This window comes from Arvicola amphibius, chromosome 1 (assembly GCF_903992535.2).
Source record: "Arvicola amphibius chromosome 1, mArvAmp1.2, whole genome shotgun sequence".
Classification (NCBI taxonomy): domain Eukaryota; kingdom Metazoa; phylum Chordata; class Mammalia; order Rodentia; family Cricetidae; genus Arvicola; species Arvicola amphibius.
In genome coordinates this window covers 65,984,171-66,003,596 of record NC_052047.1, presented here as the reverse complement: position 1 = coordinate 66,003,596, position 19,426 = coordinate 65,984,171, and the positions used below count along the sequence as shown (strand labels likewise).

At 38.9% G+C, this 19,426-nt stretch overlaps 1 protein-coding gene across 3 annotated transcripts in view; it reads left to right on the top strand.

The window, feature by feature from the left end:
- Nsd2 (nuclear receptor binding SET domain protein 2) overlaps positions 1-19,426 on the top strand; it is a 70,619-nt gene that overhangs the window by 30,493 nt on the left and 20,700 nt on the right. For 2 of the 3 annotated variants that reach the window (XM_038327996.1, XM_038327989.1), the window contains 4 exons: positions 2,421-2,565; positions 6,614-6,732; positions 8,780-8,861; positions 9,950-10,074. In XM_038327996.1, coding sequence (XP_038183924.1) covers positions 2,421-2,565; positions 6,614-6,732; positions 8,780-8,861; positions 9,950-10,074 — 471 coding nt within the window. Of the gene's footprint in view, positions 1-2,420; positions 2,566-6,613; positions 6,733-8,779; positions 8,862-9,949; positions 10,075-12,687; positions 18,449-19,426 lie in introns of those variants that run through there. The other variant, XM_038328000.1, reaches the window with a different exon arrangement.

The window sequence follows — 19,426 nt, the reverse complement described above, 5'->3', positions numbered from 1 at the left end:
AGGCTAGCTTTTTGTGTTGTTTGTTGTTGTTGATGCTGTTATTCGGTTTTTAAATTTTTATGTATATTTAAAAGTATATAAGGCAGAGCTCTGTGAGTTTGAGGCCAGCCTGGTCTACAAGAGCTAGTTCCAGGACAGGCTCCAAAGTGACAGAGATACTGTGTTTTGAAAAAAACAAACAAAAAAAAAGTATGTGTGCATGTGCCTTCAGAGGTAATAGAGGTGTGAGATCACTGGAGCAGGAGTTACAGGCAGTTGTGAACTGCCTCATGTGGGTGCTGAGAATTGAACTTGTGTCCTCTGCAAGAATAATATATATTGTTGTTTCTAACTGCTTAGCTATTTCTTCAGTCCTCAAAACTGTTTTTTTTAAAAACATTTTAAATGATTTATTAATTCTTATTTTATATGCATTGGTGTTTTGCCTGCATGTATGTCTGTGTGAGGGTGTTAGATCCCCTGGAGTTATAGAGAGTTGTAAACTGTCATGTGGGTGCTGGGAATTAAACCTGGGTTCTCTAGAAGAGCAGCCAGTACTCTTAGCTGCTGAGCCATCTCTCTAGCCTCTTTTTTTTTTTTTTTTTTTGGTTTTTCGAGACAGGGTTTCTCTGTAGCTTTGGAGCCTGTCCTGGAACTAGCTCTTGTAGACCAGGCTGGTCTCGAACTCACAGAGATCCGCCTGCCTCTGCCTCCCGAGTGCTGGGATTAAAGGCGTGCGCCACCACCACCCGGCTCTCTCTAGCCTCTTAAAGCTGTTATAAAAATGGTCTTGAATTAGTCAAGGGCCAGCTTTTGAGGCACATACTTCTCTTAGGCCACCTGAACCCTGTTTTGCTAGGGTTATTGGATAGAAGACCCAAGACTTTTGAGGATATTTGGTTGCTACCTTTTGATTTTGTGTGTGTGTATGCATACGTATATGTTCATATGGATATCAGTACTTATGCATATACCTGCATGTGGAGGCCAGAGGTCAGTGTTGAGTGTCTTTTTAAATTGTTTCTCCATCTTATTATTATTATTATTATTATTATTATTATTATTATTATTATTATTTAAAAAGTGTGTGTGTATATGTATGGCAGGTCTTGGTGGGTACTCATACTTTGGTTTATCTGTTGTGGTTAGAGGACAACTATATGGAGTTGGTTCTCTCCTTACATTTTTACTTTGGAGCCTGGTGATTGAACTCAGATCCTGATTTCAACCTTACAAATACAAAAGCTCATGATCTTGAAATAGGTGGTAGGCTAGAGTATGTTTCTGAGCTTAGTATGCTTTTTTTCTTGTGTCTTTTCTCTATTCCTACTTCTTGAATTCGACTGCATATTAGAAATCCTTGGGAAGCCTTTGAAGTATAGATGTCAGACATATATAGATTGACTTGATCTTAGGTAGGATCTAAACACCATTGGCTTTAACTCTGTGGTTATTGCCATCTGCAGTTAAAGCTGGGAGTTGCTGCTCAGTGATTACTGTGTACCCAAACCACCTAGAAGACTTGTGAAAATGCAGATTCTTTGCTAGTAGGTTGGGAGGACCTTTAGCATATTCCAAGGGTACTGATACTCAGTAAGTAGAGAATCTGTTGCTTTAGTAGACCAGTTATCTTTGTGCTGGTTTAGTTTAGACAAAAATTAGGGCTTGCTTGTTAACTGTCGTCTGTATTTCTTATCTATGACTTGAAATGAAAGATGGAGTGTGGCTACTGTAGTTGGTGAGGATGACATACTAGACCTCACTCCATGCTCAGAGAAGCATTTTTGCACAACTTTCTGGACTACTAATTTTTCAAGGATGTCTAGGAAATTATGATTTAAAAAAATGACTCAGTGGCCGGGCGCTGGTGGCGCACGCCTTTAATCCCAGCACTCGGGAGGCAGAGGCAGGCGGATCTCTGAGAGTTCAAGACCAGCCTGGTAGACAGGAGCTAGTCAGGCTACAAAAGCTACAGAGAAACCCTGTCTCAAAAAAAAAAAAAAAAAAAAAAAACCTCAGTGTTTTTTAAAAAGTACTTTTTGTTTCGTTTTGTTTTGTTTTTCGAGACAGGGTTTCTCATTGTAGCTTTGGTACCTGTTCCTGAACTTACTCTGTAGCCCAGGCTGGCCTTGAACTCACAGAGAACCTCCTGTCTCTACTTTCTGAGTGTAGGCATTAAAGGCGTGTGCCACTACCGCCCGGCTAAAAGTACATTTTCTACTCATCATTTTTCAGTTATTTTCACTTAGAAATTTTTAGTGAATCACTGAATTGGTTATGTGCTATTTTTCTCTGACCCAAATTTTCTGGACAAAATTCTATACTGTGGGAATAAAAATGCTACATACTCAATTTCATAGGACTGTGTATTTGGTTTTATGTAAATCAAAATGAATTTTGTGAGTGTAGAGTTCTTATTGTCCTCCTTTCTGTGTTCATAGGTTGTTGCTGAACATCCAGATGTCTCAGGGGAGGAGATTGAAGAATTACTTGGATCCCAATGGAGCATGCTCAACGAAAAGCAGAAAGCACGATATAATACAAAGTTTTCCTTAATGACCTCTGCCCAGTCTGAAGAAGACTCTGGTAAACATGCACCTGTATATATGTCTTTTGCTTGGGTGTGATGTGTAGATTGTCACCACATGAACAGTGTGCATGATCCCATCAGTGCATGTCATTATCATTTCCTCCCTTATCACCAGTGCGGTTCTTGATGCTGTTCAGGACCTCACTTTATTGTTTACAGAGTAGGGATTCTGGTTGAAGTATTTGAAGGGGTGGTATAGGAGAGAAGAAAAAAGGAAAGGTGGGTGGTTCTAGCACTTTGGGCTTAGTGGCATGGGTCAGGCCCAGTGGAGAACAATTAGTTCTTGTCAGAACTTACACAAGTGAAGTGACTGGTTGACCTTCACTTAGGTGTCTCATTTCTAGGTTTTCAGTTTAAAACTTTAAAATATACTGCATCAAATACCAGTTTAGGCTATGGCAAGATGAGGAAGACCTGGAGAAAATGTGTAACAGTGGTGAGGTTTGTTACATGTAAGCACTTAGACACACAAGCTGGGAAAAATAACCCTTTTAGTGTAAAAATAAAGTGTAATGTATTTGAGTGTTAAATAAAAATAATAGTCTGTAACTGTAAAGGTTCATTATTGAGTTTTGGAGATGCTAGATATCAAAGCTAAGGCATCCTAGGTTGTCCTAGAATAACTGCCAGGTATTAGATTGTGACAGTACATACACTAGTAGCCCCTTTGCACCTCCTGGAGATACTCATCCTAATTTAGGGCTTGCTAGGTGTCTGAGTTACTTTGCTGCTGCTATAACAAAGCAGCATGACCAAGGCAACTTATAGAAGAAAGTTTATTGGTGGCTATTCTGCTGACTTAGTGTTAGGGAACTCCGATTTCTTTCTTTTTGGTTTTTTGAGACAGGGTTTCTCTGTGTAACAGCCCTGACTGTACTGGAACTCATTCTGTAGATCAGGTTGATCTTGAACTCACTGAAATCTGCCCGCCTCTGCCTTTTAAGTGTGTGCCATTACTGTCCTGCAAACTCAGATTTCTTTAGGAAGGGCTCTGTCTAATCCTAGGTAAAGTAGGCAATGCTCTGGGTGTTCATGGGAAAGAAAAAGAATCACCTCATACCTCACAGTGGAAACCCTGCTGCTGGTCGGTAACGTTGGACTTAGTGTTTAAGGTTGTGAGTGCAAACCAGCTGAAGTGTCTAATTGGGTGTGCCACATGGTGTTCATGACTCCTGTAGTGGCTGTGTGAGCTTACTCCTGCTGTCTCTGTCTCAGACTCTGCAGGCAGACCTACAGTGATGTGGTTAGGAATAAAGCCTAGTCAAGATTTTGTTAGGTCTTGTTTATACTAGCTGAGAGTTAACTGACTGCTTGATTCCTTCAATAGTAATTTGAATTCCAGACCTGAGGAACAGCCCTGTGCAGTTGCTGGCACCTAAAGCATGGCACTTTCGCCTCCTCCTGAGGCTTTCTGGACATGGCTGTGCTGGTGTGTTCTGTCCCAACAGGTAGTGAGTATGAGAATGACAGTGTTCTTAAGTTTTGTAAACAGTGAAGCCTGCTGGCATAACTTGTAGTCCCAGCTACTTAAGAAGCTGAGGCAGGAGGATTCAAGCTATGTCCAGCCAGTGTAGTGAGATTTTTTTTTTTTTGTCAAAATAAAAGGTAAAAAAGATGTCTGGGGATATAATTTAAGTCCTGGGTTCTATTCTTAGTACCATACGCATACATACATAAATACAACAGGAAGTTTGATAAGTCGAACCCTAACAAATAGTTATGCAAGTGAAAATAATTTGTATTAAAATTAAACTTTAGCACATTCAAAGTGGTTGTCTCTCTAAAATTCTCTTGCCTTCCTTCATATCTTTTGAGGTCAGTGACATTTGGATACTTTATCATAGATTAATGATATTTCCAGACACCTAAAATAAGGCACTGTCAAATGTATAGCAGGAAGCATATAACTTTAAGATGTAGATGTAATTTTGCTTCTTAAAAAATATTTAAGAGAACAAATAGTAGCAACTTTTTTATAATTTAATTTATTTATTATGTATACCTACAGGCCAGAAGAGGGCACCAACCTCATTACAGATGGTTGTGAGCCATCATGTGGTTGCTGGGAATTGAACTCAGGACCTTTGGAAGAACAAGGAAAGCTCTTAACCACTGAGCCATCTTTCCAGCCCTAGTAGCAACTTTCATCTGTTTTGTTTTGTTGTTTGAGACAGGGCTTCTCTGTGCAGTACAACCTTGGCTGTCCTGGAACTTGCTATGTACCCCAGGCTGTGTAGTTGGAAATTTTCGTGTCTGAACCACCTGCTCCCTAATAACTGGCAGCCGCTTCCCAAGTAACTGATTTGGAAGTTTAATATAAATTATAAATGCTCGGCCAGTAGCTCATGCTTGTTACTAACTAGCTCTTACAACTTAACCCATTTCTATTAATTTGTGTGCTGCCCTGAGCCTTGTGGCTTTTACCTCTAACCCATTTTGTATGTTCAACTCATGCTCCATCTGGCTGGTGACTCCTTGGTGTAGATGGAGCTGTGGGCCGCTTCCCAGCTCCCAGTCGCTGGCTAGCTTTACCGAAAATAATTATACAGAAACTATTCATTTAAACACTACCTGGCCCATTAGTACTAGCCTCTTATTGGTTAATTCTCATATCTTACTTAACCCATATTTAGTAATCTGTGTAGCACCACAAGGGGTGGCTTACCAGGAGACATCTTAACCTGCCTCCGTCTTGGAGAGGAGAGGCATGGCGTCTGCCTATGGCGACTGCCTGAAGCGTCTGCCTTCTCTCTCCCAGAATTCTGTTCTGTCTACTCCGCCTACCTAATTTTCTGTCCTATTAAAGGGGCCAAGGCAGTTTCTTTATTAACCAATGAAAGTAACACATAGACATTCCTCCATCACCTTGGACTCTGTCCTTCCTCATCCTATCATTCTCAGTTTGACTTTTGTACCTGTCTTTATCCTGTTCAACTATTGGCCAGTCAGCTTGTTTATTAAAACCAATTATAGTGACATATTTACACAGTGTACAGAAGGATTATTCCACAGCTAGGCTGGCATCTACCTGCCTCTGCATCCCAAGGCATGTGCCACCACCTGCTCTTAACTTTTTTTTAGATCTGTTTTCTTTCATATGGTTGATTGCTTTGCCTACATGTATGTATATGTACATAGAGGCCAAAAGAAGGTGTTGGAATTACAGATGATTGTCAGCTACAATGTGAATTCTGGGAATCAAACCCAGGTCCACTATAAGAACAAGCACTCTAAACCACCGAACTATCTTTCTAGCCCTTAAGTTGTAGTTTTTTAAAAGTTGACTTAAATTCTACTTGTCATTACATGTTACTAAATAAATGCTTTTCTTCACTTTGAGACAGTGCCCTGCTGTATAGCCAACGCTGGTATTGGACTCAAACCTTCTCATGCCATGCCTTTCTTCTTGTGTGCTGGGATTACCATGTCTAACTGTAAACAATTTTTTAAAAAAGACTGGTGCTATTAAGTGATCCTTCTATACACTGTGTTACTCCATTGGTTAATAAAGATCTGATTGACTGGTGGCCAGGCAGGAAGTATAGGTGGGACAGCCAGACTAAGAATGCTGGTAGGAAGAAGAGCAGAGTCAGAGAAGCCTCCAGGAGAGACAGAGGGAGCAAAACATGATGGAGGACAGGTAAAGCCACAAGCTATCTGGTAGTATGTAAATTAATAAAAATAGGTTAATTTAAGTTGTAAGAGATAGTTAGTAATAAGTCTTGAGCTATGGATTGAGCTTTTGTAATTAATACAAGCCTCTGTGTTAGTCATTTGGGATAGGAATACTCCCCTTTTAACTTGGTTATATTTAAATTTAATGCTATATTTTTAATGTATATTAAGTACAATGGTAAGATAATAATTAGTAAAATATTTGTGCGTTCCTGTTCTGTTTTGCAAAGAATTGTTTTATAAAACATACACCTTGGACATGTACCTGGTTGCTGAATACCTGTCACTGTTTGCATAATGAATGCCAGAGCATGTTGTGAACTCTCTTTTTCCTCTGCATTTATCCCAATTCTCATTCTTCATTCCAAGGTAATATAAATGGAAAAAAAAGAAATCACACAAAGAGGACAGATGACCCTTCAGAAGATGTTGATGTTGAAGATGCACCCAGGAAAAGGCTTAGGACAGATAAGCACAGTCTTCGGAAGGTAATGTTCTGGGCTTTCCTGGCCTGTAAGAATATATGCTAGAGAATTCTTGAGATTCAGCCAAGAAATAGGCAGTGAGGTATTTTGGATTCTTGCCAAAGTGGTATTCAGAAGTAAGTCTTGCCCACCCCCCCCTTTTTTTTTGGTTTTTTTTTTTTTGTTTTTGTTTTTTTTTTTTTTTTTTTTTTTTTTTGGTTTTCTTCAAGACAAGGTTTCTCTGAAGCTTTAGAGCCTGTCCTGGAGCTAGCTCTTGTAGACCAGGCTGGTCTCGAACTCACAGAGATCCGCCTGCCTCTGCCTCCCGAGTGCTGGGATTAAAGGCGTGCGCCACCACCGCCCAGCAAGTCTTGCCCTTTTTCTCCATTGCAAAGACCACTGAAGAAAGGACATGCTCATTAACAATTAGGAGCATCACCACAGAACAATTGATACTAGTCTGTTCAAGAAAAGAACATCCAGATGCTTTGAGTAATACACAATATTTTGATTTTATGTGTTAAAAATTACTCTTAGGTTGAAGGGGATTAGTTCAGTGCTAGATTACTTAAGTAGAATAAGCCCAATATTTAGTTTCATTGCCAATACTAGTCAAAACATTTTGTCTTTAGGGATTATTATTTATTCAGTGTGTGGATGAGGTGCATGAAACACATCAAAGATACTTTGCACAGCAATAGGAAGTTAAAGAATCTATGATAGACACTGGAAATGGATTATATGAATTTATTCATTTTGTTAGTAATTCATGATCTTGTTTACTCACTGGGAATCCAGTCTGGGCATCATAGAGGCAAAATTGAAACTAGAGTATGGGTGAAAAGGCAACTCAGGGCCTTGAGCCTCAGTATTGCCAGCATCTGTTATGACAACTTGCTTGGTACCTTATTGGAAGTGAAATTGACCAAGATCCATGTGTGCAAAGCAACAGTGGATTTCTCTGTCTGCTATTTGAAGCTCACACAGAGAGAGTGAGCCTTTTAGCACCATTTGTATCAACTGTCTAAGATATCTAAATAACTTTTTGGTAAATTGAATTTAAAGGATTCTCACCATTATGCCCAGAGTTTTCATTTATTTGTTTTTTTTTTTTTTAATAGTACTAGGAATTGAATCCATGGTTATGCCAGGCACATGTTCTACAACTAGCTGGTCCACCCTTTTTATTTTGAATCTTTATTTTTAATAAATTATTTGTGTGTGTGTGTGTGTGTGTGTGTGTGTGTGTGTGTGTGTGTGTGTGTGTGTGTGATTGTATTCCATGGAGGCAACAAAAGGGTGTATAATCCCTTGGAGGTCGAATTCCAGATGTTTGTGAGTTGCCAGACAAGCGTGCTGAGACCCAAACTTTGGTCCTCTGCATGATCAGCAAGTGCCATCTCCTCAGTTTTTCTTTTCAAAGTGGGATATTACTAAATTGCCTGGCCTGGTCTTGAACTCACTCATTAGCTCAGACAAGCTTTGAGTTTATGATTCTCCTGCCTCAGTCTCCCAAGTAGCTAAAATTATAAATGTATAGTGACTGACTCAGAATGTTGAAACTCTTCCCCCCAATCTTTAGCTGTGGAAGGTGTTTTACTATTGATCTCTGAGAGCTAAATATTCTCTAAAATTTTGAAATCCCCAGTGTAGTAGCATTATGTGTTACACTAGTAATGCTGAAACTGATATAGAAGGGATGAATATTTGATTGGACCTTTTGAATAGAAAACTAGATTTCCTCTGCTTTGGATTCAGTGGGATGTTTAGGCAGCACATGAAATATAACTTATGTAAGGTATCTTAACAGAACTGTGGCAGGTATTGGCACAGCCCTGCCCACAGTACCCGTCTGACAGCTTCTAGCATAGGAGGTAAGAAAAGAATCAGTTCATAGTATTTAAAAAATCAGTTTGGGAAACTTTGTTCCTCTTGAGTATGAGGAACACATTTTCAAAGGAAGAAGTTTCTATTGTGTAAATTTTCAGCAACATGTGTTCATTCACATTAGGAGAATTTTTTCCTTTATTTTCTTTCTCTTTGTCTTGCCCCCCCCCCCCCCGAATAATAGAGAGAGACAATCACCGACAAAACGGCCAGGACAAGCTCTTACAAGACCATAGAGGCAGCCTCCTCGCTCAAGAGCCAGGCAGGTAATGTGGTCAGGCTCCTTTATTCCTGGCTCCTCTGGGTGCCTGGGCGGGTAAGCAGGGCAGCCTGCTCCTGCTCTTGGGGAGCCTCTAGTGTGGGCACCTGAGAGATATAGAGATAAATGAGAGCAGGGTTGGGGAACTCCAGGGATGCCTCAGAAGAATCAGCAATTAAGCTAGGATCAAAAACAAGTATAAAAGATCTTGTGGAATTGAAAAATAACTGATTTAATGTGCAAATTGTCATAGCCATATTGAAGTTACTTTTCTCCTGATTTTTCACTTAACTTTTTCAATTTGAAATTTTATTAGAAGAGAAATTTAAACCAGAAATACTCAGATTTCTTTATGAGTTGTTATTATAAATTCTTTCACTCTAATTTAGGCTCCTGATGGTTCATACTTACCAACCAAGAGTAAAAGTCGTGACTAGTTGTTTCTATTTCATATGAATAAGAAAGCAGCTTAAAGGATTTTCTATGAAAAACAGCTAAGCAGTAAAAAGGACAAAATCAGACCCTTTGACCTGTTGGTGGGTTATCCTGTTGAGACATCTGTCTAATAGATTAGCACAGGCGCTCTCCTTCTCCATCTTTGGGGTGAGGAGGTATGGTTGGAAAGACTGTTTTCTTTGTGCTGCAGAAGATGATTAGGTTTTAAAAAATGACCTATTTTTTAAGCAAACACTTGTGGATGATTGGAAATTTGAACATAGAACGACTATTTTTAAATATTAAAGTGATAATGTATTTAAGTTTTTACTTTAAAGGTATACACTAGGCTTTTTATGCATGAAATTCTATATGGAATTTGCATCAGTTATAATGGGGGGGTCATGGATCCAAGTGTGGAAAAGCTGCACTGGCCTTGGGTTGTTGGTTGGGGGGGCTGTAAGCAATAGTATGTGGGACTCATTGTATAGTTTGCTTTTTTAAAAAAATAGAGTCAAGAGTTTTTTATGATAAAAAGTTAAGCCCTTACTGACAACTAAGGATGTCATCTTTACAACTTCACTTACTTCACTTATTTAAAGCAGTAAGGAGGTGGAAGATTTAAGATTTTAAACTTTATAAAATAAACTTACTTTACAGCAACGAAAAATCTGTCCGATGCTTGCAAACCACTGAAGAAGCGAAATCGGGCTTCTGCAACTGCATCTTCAGCACTGGGGTTTAGCAAAAGTTCATCTCCTTCTGCATCCTTAACTGAGAATGAGGTAAAATAATGACGATAGTGATATCATGGCATTCATGTGAAGGCCATTAGTTACTCAAGTTGCAATGTGAGTGAAAATCTTATTTTAAAAGAATTATGTTGGTATTCTCCATAGGATAGGTGAGATTCAGGTGTTCTTAGCCATCTAAAATTCACAAACTTGAAAAAAATAGTGCACTGAGCACTTTGAATACAAATACATGCACATGGTGAATGTGTAAGTGTACATACATATTTCAGTCTTGTTGCAGAGTAATTGTTACAGTCTGTTTTAAAATGGTCTGTTCTGTAAACCTCACTCTGTTTTCTCACATGAAAGGAAATTCACACTGGCTTTACCAGGACATGCTACGATGGCCACTCTGAGCACTGTTGGCCATACTGATACTGACCACTGTACACCCACACTGGTGGAACGGAGGGGTTCAAAATCCTGTGGGGAAGCCAAAGGTTTCTTGGTCCTCATGCGTTGCGTGTCTCTGATACTTTGTTCTGGCATACTTCAGATGTGACTGTGGAGGCAAGTTAGAACTGTCACTATACTAAGATTCCTATGTTCTCTGAACTTGCAGAATATATGATAGCAGAGAAGTCGGTGTTATTATAACAAGCTGCTGCTGCCATCACTGTAGTATAGCATGTAGATGGTGTTACCAGTTCTAAAGTCTGACATTGCCAAAACAAGGAGCAGCTACAAATGAAGGGTGTTTGTTGCTTTGTTTTTGTTGTTTTTCTGTTTTTGTTTTTATTTTTGTTTTTTTTTTTGTATAGAGGTAGTTTTAATTTGATTTCATTTTAGTGACTACCTTTATGGATCTTACTTTCCATTTTTAATTTCTTGTTATCTTGGTCTCTATAATTCTGTGGTTTTTTTTTTTTTTTTTTTTTTTTTTTGATTGTAGACTGGAGATTTATTTTCACAATATTTGTAAGGAGTTGGTAACCTTGGCCTTCATGGAACAGGATAGTGATGTGGGAACTAGACAGTTCCCTTTCTCCTTTTGGATCAAAGGCAGCACTTCTGGTCTGGCCTCTACTGTGGTCCCTAGTAGAAGGTTGGATGTGTCTTTGCTGTTTCTTCCCATTAGTGGAGGACTGGGCTTTCCATTGCATGATGATCAGGGACCTGGTTGGCCAATGGAACACCCTTGAGAACTCTGCTGTTCACTGCTCTGAACTTGAAAGTGTGGTGTAAATTCAGACTGTTCCCTTGGTATGATGTCAGTCACAGACCAACTCAGTCATAATCTCAAGTGCTCATATTCACAGGTCTGGGACTTGCTGATAGTTGTTATATGTAGAAAACTAAGCATTTTGTTTAAGTGTGTACATTCAATTCATTGCTGAGCTTTTATCTAAAATATTACTAATACAAAAAGACTAGTTTTATACAAATTATTTTCCATTTTCCTCTCTTATCCACATTTAGATTAGCAGTCTAGAAAATTAAATAAAGATGATCTAAAGTTCCAGATAATCATGTTAAAAATGGAAGGTTTCTGTTCTAGAAACCTTTTCATTAAGACATTTAAGTTGGAATTTTCATTTATGATTTTTTTTTTAAGTGCTGGGGTTGGAACCCAGGGACTTGTGAATCCTGTTCTACCACTATGTTATATTCCAGCCTTATAAAGATTATAAACAAGTTTTTCTTCATATTTTGGTTTAGTTGTCCAAGTGATATTTTACTTATGTTGTTGTCAGAAATGGGAGAGAGAAAAATACTGAATTACTGAACTTTTGTCTGTCATTCTTGATCATCAGCATTGGGTATTGAAGGTGACAACAGTGAGGGTGGATCAGAGACAGCAGCTGGTATCATCTCTGGCTCAATAGTCTGAACTTGGAAAGACTAAGATAAAGCATTTTGTAACAAGACTTAGTTGCAGTACCAGAAAGTTGGTAGATGATTTAAGTACATTTTATATTATGTAGGCGATGCATTGAATTAAAATCCCTTCTTATATTTTGAAGTTGGTAACATAAATCTCACAGTATACATTACATTCTTTATATAAAATAAATTTCTAGGCCTTCTGTATTGGACTACTTGTATGACTTGTGTGACTATTCTTTATAGCTTGTTTTATAGAGTTGCACTGTTAATTTAAAAAGTAGATTTATCCAGTATGCGTCAGTAATACTGACCCCTACAGTGAATGTTTACAGGTGTACAGTGCTGAGTGCCTGAAACAAATGAGCAAAGCATTAGTGTCATGAAAAGCTGTGGAGACTGTTGAATCTAGTTCTAATGTGAAAATTACTCTTCAGGGAATCAGACCACCTCTTCGCTTTGGAACACTTATGTTTTGCATGTTTATAGTTCCCTCCCTTTACACACTTGATTGAAAGAAAGAGGATTATGTAGGGTTGGTATTACAAGACATTTTAGGTCATGTTGTATTTTAAATTCTTGAAAAATGTATATGATAATTTTATATTGGAATAATTATTAATTACATGGTATTACATCACCCCAATGGAGAGATTAAAATTGCACACTTGCATGACAAAGACCTGTGAAGGAATTGATGTGATTTAAGTGTTTTGTAACTTCATTTTTTGTTCCCTTAGTAGAGCAAATTCTTATTTTTTTCGCCTTCACTGGTAACAGCTTTTATGGGAGCCCACATCAGTCAAGTTGGACTTGAATTCAGCCGCCCTGTACTGCACTTAGAATGATGTAATACCCCAAGATGTCTGCTGCAGGTGGTGCATCATCGTATACACTAAGTGACATTTCTATCACAATCATTTTATGGAAGATGTGTGATAATCTGTTTTTACTGGTATTAATAAACACATACAATGAAGAAAACAGATAACAAATTTTAAGACCAAGGTAAGATACCCAATCAAGGCCATTTAATCAATCACATTCATCTCATAATAGAAACACATTCATATCCTAAAGACTAATCTGAAGTTCAAGTTGAGGAGAAGGCCCTCCAGTTGAGGCTGTCCCAGGACAGAACTGTGACAATGGCACCATATTGAAGAGTTAATGCTCATTTTTTCTCTCTAATTCATAACTTACTGAATTTTTATGGAAAAATGTCAGCATCTGTTCACCATCAATAAGAAAAAATAAACAGGACACATTAAGGGGTCCTTCGTCAACTATTTTCATTGCCAATGAGATGTATTCAGTATTGTAGATAGTAAACCAGTTTCCCACATAAAAGGCAGGAGGAGTTTTGATTCTGTCCTTTTTTACTTGACAGTTTTACTATGACACTAGACACAGTAGATTTTTAGGGGAAAATGCCATTTACAGTATCATTGTGAACCATTCAAGTAATGATCCAGTCACTGATATCTAGAAGACACTATAATCAGGTTATTTACAACAACCACATCATCAGTTGCTTTTGTAGAACATCAGCATCATGTTTTAAATGTTGTGGTCCTGGATGCCCAGCTGGGGCATACTCAGGTGCCCGCATGTTTGCATGGGAAGAAAGGCTCCAGTTGTCCTCAGCTCATGAAGCAGAGCTTGTGCTGTGCACAGGTGTGTGTCCGGTGACCAGGCCGTTCCACACAGACACCTCAGTATTGGACCTGTGATGAAAGTTTTTGAGAAAAAATTTTGTTCCAAACCATTAAATAATGTAACGCATGTAAAACACATAGAGTGCCTGGCACCTTGCAAGGACTCAGTGGTTCACTATTGTGACAGTAATGGTTATTACAATAAAAATAATAAAATCACCACCATTCCATTTTTATCCAAAAGTATAAATTTTTCTTTGGCATGAAAAATGATCCTCTTGACTGCATCATGCATGTGTGGATAAAATAAATCCAGAAGTAGCAGAACCCTAGCTCTGTTTGTGTGACACAGTAGGGTGTTGGACTGTGAGGTTGTGGTCTGGTAGGTCACTCAGTTGGCTCTGCTCAAATGTAATGAGAGACATGACCTCAGAATACCTAATGTGAGCATTTTAAGTTGTACTGTTCTTAAAGGACATGAAAGATCTCAGGTAAATTAATTTTTTAAAAAAATAGAAATCACAAAAGTGTGAAGAAATATAATGATGTAGACATGGCCCTGGTTCAAGAAATGATTTCTCAAAAGACACTATACTGAAAGGTCTTGGACAGAAATGAAGGGATTTCATTTGAAATTAGAGCATGATGAATTTCAAGTGGGTTCCCAGGATGCTAGTATGCATGTATTCTAGTATTCTAGCTAGATACAGCAGGAATCAGCCACAAGACAGTCACTTTGCTCTGTAGTGGGGAAATGAGAACTTCACAACTAATGGTGATGTCCGCAACATGGTACAGTTAGTATCTTCTGAGTTTAGAGAGTATGAGGGGAACAAAAGTGGGGGTCATGGAATATTCTTCAAATAGGGAAGACGTAGCCAGCCCACCTGGATCCTCAGGATTCTGGAGTGAGTGCAGAGTAATAGTCCTCCATGTAGGATTTTCCTGCCCCAGCAACCAGCGTTAGTCTTACAGTAAATAAGCAGAATTCCATGTCAGCTCTTGACTGACCTTTCCTAGAAGAGATGAGTAGGAAAGAGGTGACTCTTAAACAAGTGTTTATCAAGAAGCAATAGCTTGTCTGCTAAGAGTACAAAAATTATGGAAGAAATTTGTTATGCTATAAATTTAATATGGAATTCCTTCATTTTCTATAAAAATGTCAAAAACAATGCTACCTCTCTAGCCTTAGGTCTTTTGAACTGCCCAGTGTTGAGTTTTGCTTCTGCCGTATAGAGGATTATTACCATTTGATCCTATTTGGCTTCCTTCAAACCATTGTTTGTATACTATGTTTGCCTAGCAAGGGGAGGTAGCTCTCTGATTCGAAAGAGGTGAAGACTTGGGTGAATGTATAAAGGTTTGGATTGTAGCTGTTGTAACAGTGCACGTTGGCTGTTACACAGAGCAGCACACCAGGGAGTACACGTGCTGGATAGAGAGAGGCCTGTGCCCAGCAGCCCGGTCCTTCAGGAGCTCCTCAATCAGCCCCTCTGCTCCAGATGGACTTCTGCCTCCCTGGCAGCTTTTCCTCAAATGAAAAGTGAATGTTGTCCTTTAGTCACGATGCCTTTAAGTGTAGTTGTTGCTTAAAACTTTATTATTCATATCTATTTGCATCTGTGTTTCCCAACACAAAACAACTCTGATATTTTTTAAGAGGATGTCCTGAAAACCAACAAGAAGTGTAAGCATGACAAGGAAGTAAAATATCATAGGATCTAAGAGAAAAGGGTTCCTGCTCCATGCATGAGAGCATCCATTCTACCCACTGCCTCTGAAGAGGTATAGAACAACCTGATTCTGGCATGGGGTGGGGAGCTTTTAAGGTTGGTCTCTCAGCCAAGATATATCTAATTCTGGGTTACTTGAGATAGTTCACACAAAAGCACCAGAAAACTTAAAATAGTGTTCTCTGGTGCTGGAAGGCAGATGAGGGACAGGGCCTTTTTATTAATGATAGGACATGTCACAAGAAAACTAAGAAAAAAACAAGAAAACCTCACTTGGCAACATGTTCTCATGCCATGGTTGTGTCTGGAGCTTGTGGGCTGGCTAGATGAAATAGGTTACTAGTTCCCATTAAGGGTCTGTAACAGAAATACAGAAATGCTATATAAAGAAGGAACTAAAAACATAAGTAAACATCTCATTTCTCAAACAAAAATTGGTGCCTGTGTTTATGTAAAATTTAAATGATTAAAGAGTGCTCCTGAGAAAAGGTCTCTTAGCCTGGAGTGATGGCCAGAACTCAATTTTGTTCTGTCTATATCCTTCAGCATTGGTGTGTATTCTATATAAGCTCCTAGCTCACTCAGCCCACTTGAGTGTAATGAGGAACCCCAAGTGAGTGGTTCCTTGTTGGTCTCAAGTTGCTTTATGTGGGTCTGAGATGCCCCATGAGATCATGGCTCCCTTCTTTAGGAAATGTTTATCCAGTGGCAGGTAAACCATAGGGTCATTAGTACTTAGTAAGTTTGCTTTGTTTCTCTGTCACTGATTCTAATGTACTATATGTCTTACACACATTCAAACATGTAGGTTGCTGATCTACCTTGATCCCTACTGTCCAGGTGGACTTCTGTTAGGGATCCCAAGGACCCTTTGGATTGCTAAATGTGCAGCACCTTCTTATCAGTAAATCCATTATCCCAGTTTTTGAAAAGTTAATTACCAAGGACTGCTTTTTATCTTTGAGTTAATAAAATTCAAATTATCTTTGCTAGAGAAAAGTAGAAGGGCTTTTTCTAACATGCTTTCAGAGCTTTTATTGCTTCTTACTGATATTTAGAAAGCTTTTTGAGTTTCACTTTTGTTTTAAGAAACATCAATTTCTGTATATCTTAGCATTTTTGGTGATTGAAATTGACTTTGTTCCTTTTAGGTACTGTTTTTATTGTTAGATTATTAGAATTTTTTTCACTAATTTTCTTGTCAGTGATGAAAAAATGGTCACCTAAAACAGAAAAGTATATTTGCATTTGTCCTTGTACAAGAAGGGTAAGAGACATGCTCTCTTGGGCTTACTAGCAAGGGTGTCTTTCCAGGAACCTGACATTTTGTCAGACCTGTGTGTACATCCATATTTATAATTTCTTTCTATTCCATGTAGTTGTTCAGCTTTTAACATATAACTTTGGCAGTATTTTTAACTTGCTAGCATTCCAGGGGTATTCTGCTTTTAAAAAACAACTGGGATCAGGTGGCGTCCTAGTCTTGATACAGGGACATTTTGCCAGTCATGTGAACTAAGAAAGCAGGTAGACTACTGGTTCTTGTTCTCAAGCCTTCCAGGTGAGGACACATGGCCTGTTGTTGCAGCTGACTGGACCACATTTAGAGATCATGTAAGGGTAAGGACTGGCCTTTATGGGAGCAGTAGCTGTGCAGCTGACTGGCCACTACTCTCATGTAGTCTTTGCTTCCCTCTTAGGCTAACTGTATAGAAACTGGCATAGAATAGATGAATATGAAGCACAATGACTTTCTGTGGACTAAAGAATTTTTTGGATTTCTTTTTTCTTTTTTTTTCCTCTCTTTCATATTCTCAGTAACTCATACCTGACTTTAAATTAAGAAGCAACTAGGAGAATTCTAGTCTGTATTAACTTTAATAAAAAATATTTTGGACTCTAGGATTTTAGAATGGTTGACTTAATTTAAAATTGTCTTAATTCCACTCTTAATATTTCACTGTGATGTTAACTGGAAGCCCTGCTTGAGATCAGTCTTTTAATTTTAGATCGTTATATCTGCTGAGCACAGGATTCTTACCATTTGTAAATCTAAAAGTCTGTGAACGCACTTCTACGCTTCTTCCTTTATGAAATCATAACTTAAACATGAAAATAATGTTGGTTATAGAAATATTTATTGTTCAAGGTCTGTAATTGTGTTTTAAAATGATGTAGTATTCAACTTGTGAAGGGAATTGTTTTGTCAAAAAAATTAAAAACTCAATGTATATCTGCCCACGGAAGGGCAGGGGTCTACTTTGTGGCCATCGTGGGTAAACCCCAGTTGCACTCATTGAGCTTTTCTGGTGGCCACATAGCTCCTGGCAGTAGGTTGGAAGATGTCTACTGGGTCACATGATGTTTGGTAATGCCATCTTCAAAGTCCCTGTAATAGATGAAGGAGACGACATTTCCTGTTTGTGAAGGAATGTGTGTCTAAGGAAGGTAGGCAACTCAGTACTGTCCCTTACTGAGTAGAAAGTGGAGAAAGTATTTTCAAACTCAAGAAAACTTTGGAAAGTCAGGAACTAAGCTACTTGGAAATATGTGCCACAAGCATGACCTTGGTGGACACAGGAAGCCACAGGAAAATTCTTGACAGTCTATGTCCCATCAGTCACTTCAGTTTTCTTTTTTCAAATACATTCTGTTGGATACTGAATAGGTCATAGATGTCGTAGACTGAGATCTGGGACTGTGTTGGGACCATTCAGGTGATATGTCACTTCCACAAATGGCATCTCCAAGTAAGCTGTCACCTGGTACACATGGAGGTGGAGCCTGCAGCTGGAGTGAGGCGCACACTTGGCTTCTACTTGCAGGTGGTTTGCTGAGCAGAGAGCTGAGGGGCCCTCTTGACTGGGTAGGGGTTTCGTCCATTTGTGGGGGAGGATGTGGTGGGTGAAGGTGGACCTTCTACAATCTGTCATGGACTGTGATATTGTAAGGTCTATATTCTGTATGTGGATAACAGACCCAATCAGGAAACGAGCCTTATGTGTGTCATTAACATTTATATTTCCATTCAAAATATGTATTCAGTGTTTATTTCCGCAAACAGACTTTGTTAATTTAGGAAATATCTCCAAGTGGAAACGTGCTAACTTTCTGTAAATCTTAAATAAAAGGTGCTGTTCCTTCCTCTGACCCAGGACTGGTTTGTGTTTTCTGTCTTTCTTTCCATTCCTTTCTCTTTATAGTTTTTAAGTTTGTTTTATTCACACTAAGGGAAGAAGTGGGTTGGTGAATGGAGCATGGGCTCTCTTCCATGGATGCTGTGCTAAACATCCTTTGGGTCTCAGTTCCTTCGTCAGATGGGTCAGCCTTGTGTGGCTATGGGAGCTGCTCTCTGAGCCAGGGCAAGCTAAGTGACTACTGATTCCTAAGGACCTGGGCTTCCCTAGTACTCACTTCAGTCTCAGAAGTGCTCAGATCCCCACCTGTGATCCCCATATCTGATGGACATACTAATTTGGAGTTTAAGCTCAGAGCATTTTAAATGACCTCTTTCTGAATGTTGATGTTAAAGAAGTGGGAGGTGAGCTGATGGGAGAGGGACTGGCAGTGGGCCCTGTAGTTCCAGCTAGTCAACCTCTTGATGACAGACTTCATGATGTGACACTAATCTGGTGTTCTTAATGCTATTTCCATCTTCCTGCACAAGGTGAGAAAATTGAGTTGAAAGGCCTTTTCCCCCCCATGACATCCTTGTTGCTAGATGTGTCTAGTGAGACTAGAACAGGTGATCACACAAAGCCTGTCCCTTGTTCCAGTGAACCATCAGAGCCACAGGAGTCATTGTTAATTTACAGCAAGTTAACATTGAGTTCAAATCTGAAAATGCCTTTTTTTCCCCCTCTCCCATTGCTCCCAATAATTTCAATGATATAAATCTGGTAAAAGCTCATCAGTAAGCCTGCATAATCTGGGCCAGAGTCCCTGGTGAGGTTGTTTGGTTTGGTTGTTTTTTGTTTGTTTTGGTTTGGCTTTTTAATCTGTTTGTTTTGTTTTGTTTTTTTTGTATTGGGTTTTTCTTTGTTTTTGTTTTGCTTTTCAACAGGGTTTCTCTGTGTAGCCCTGGCTGTCATGGAACTTGCTTTTTAGAGCAGGCTGGCCACAAACTCA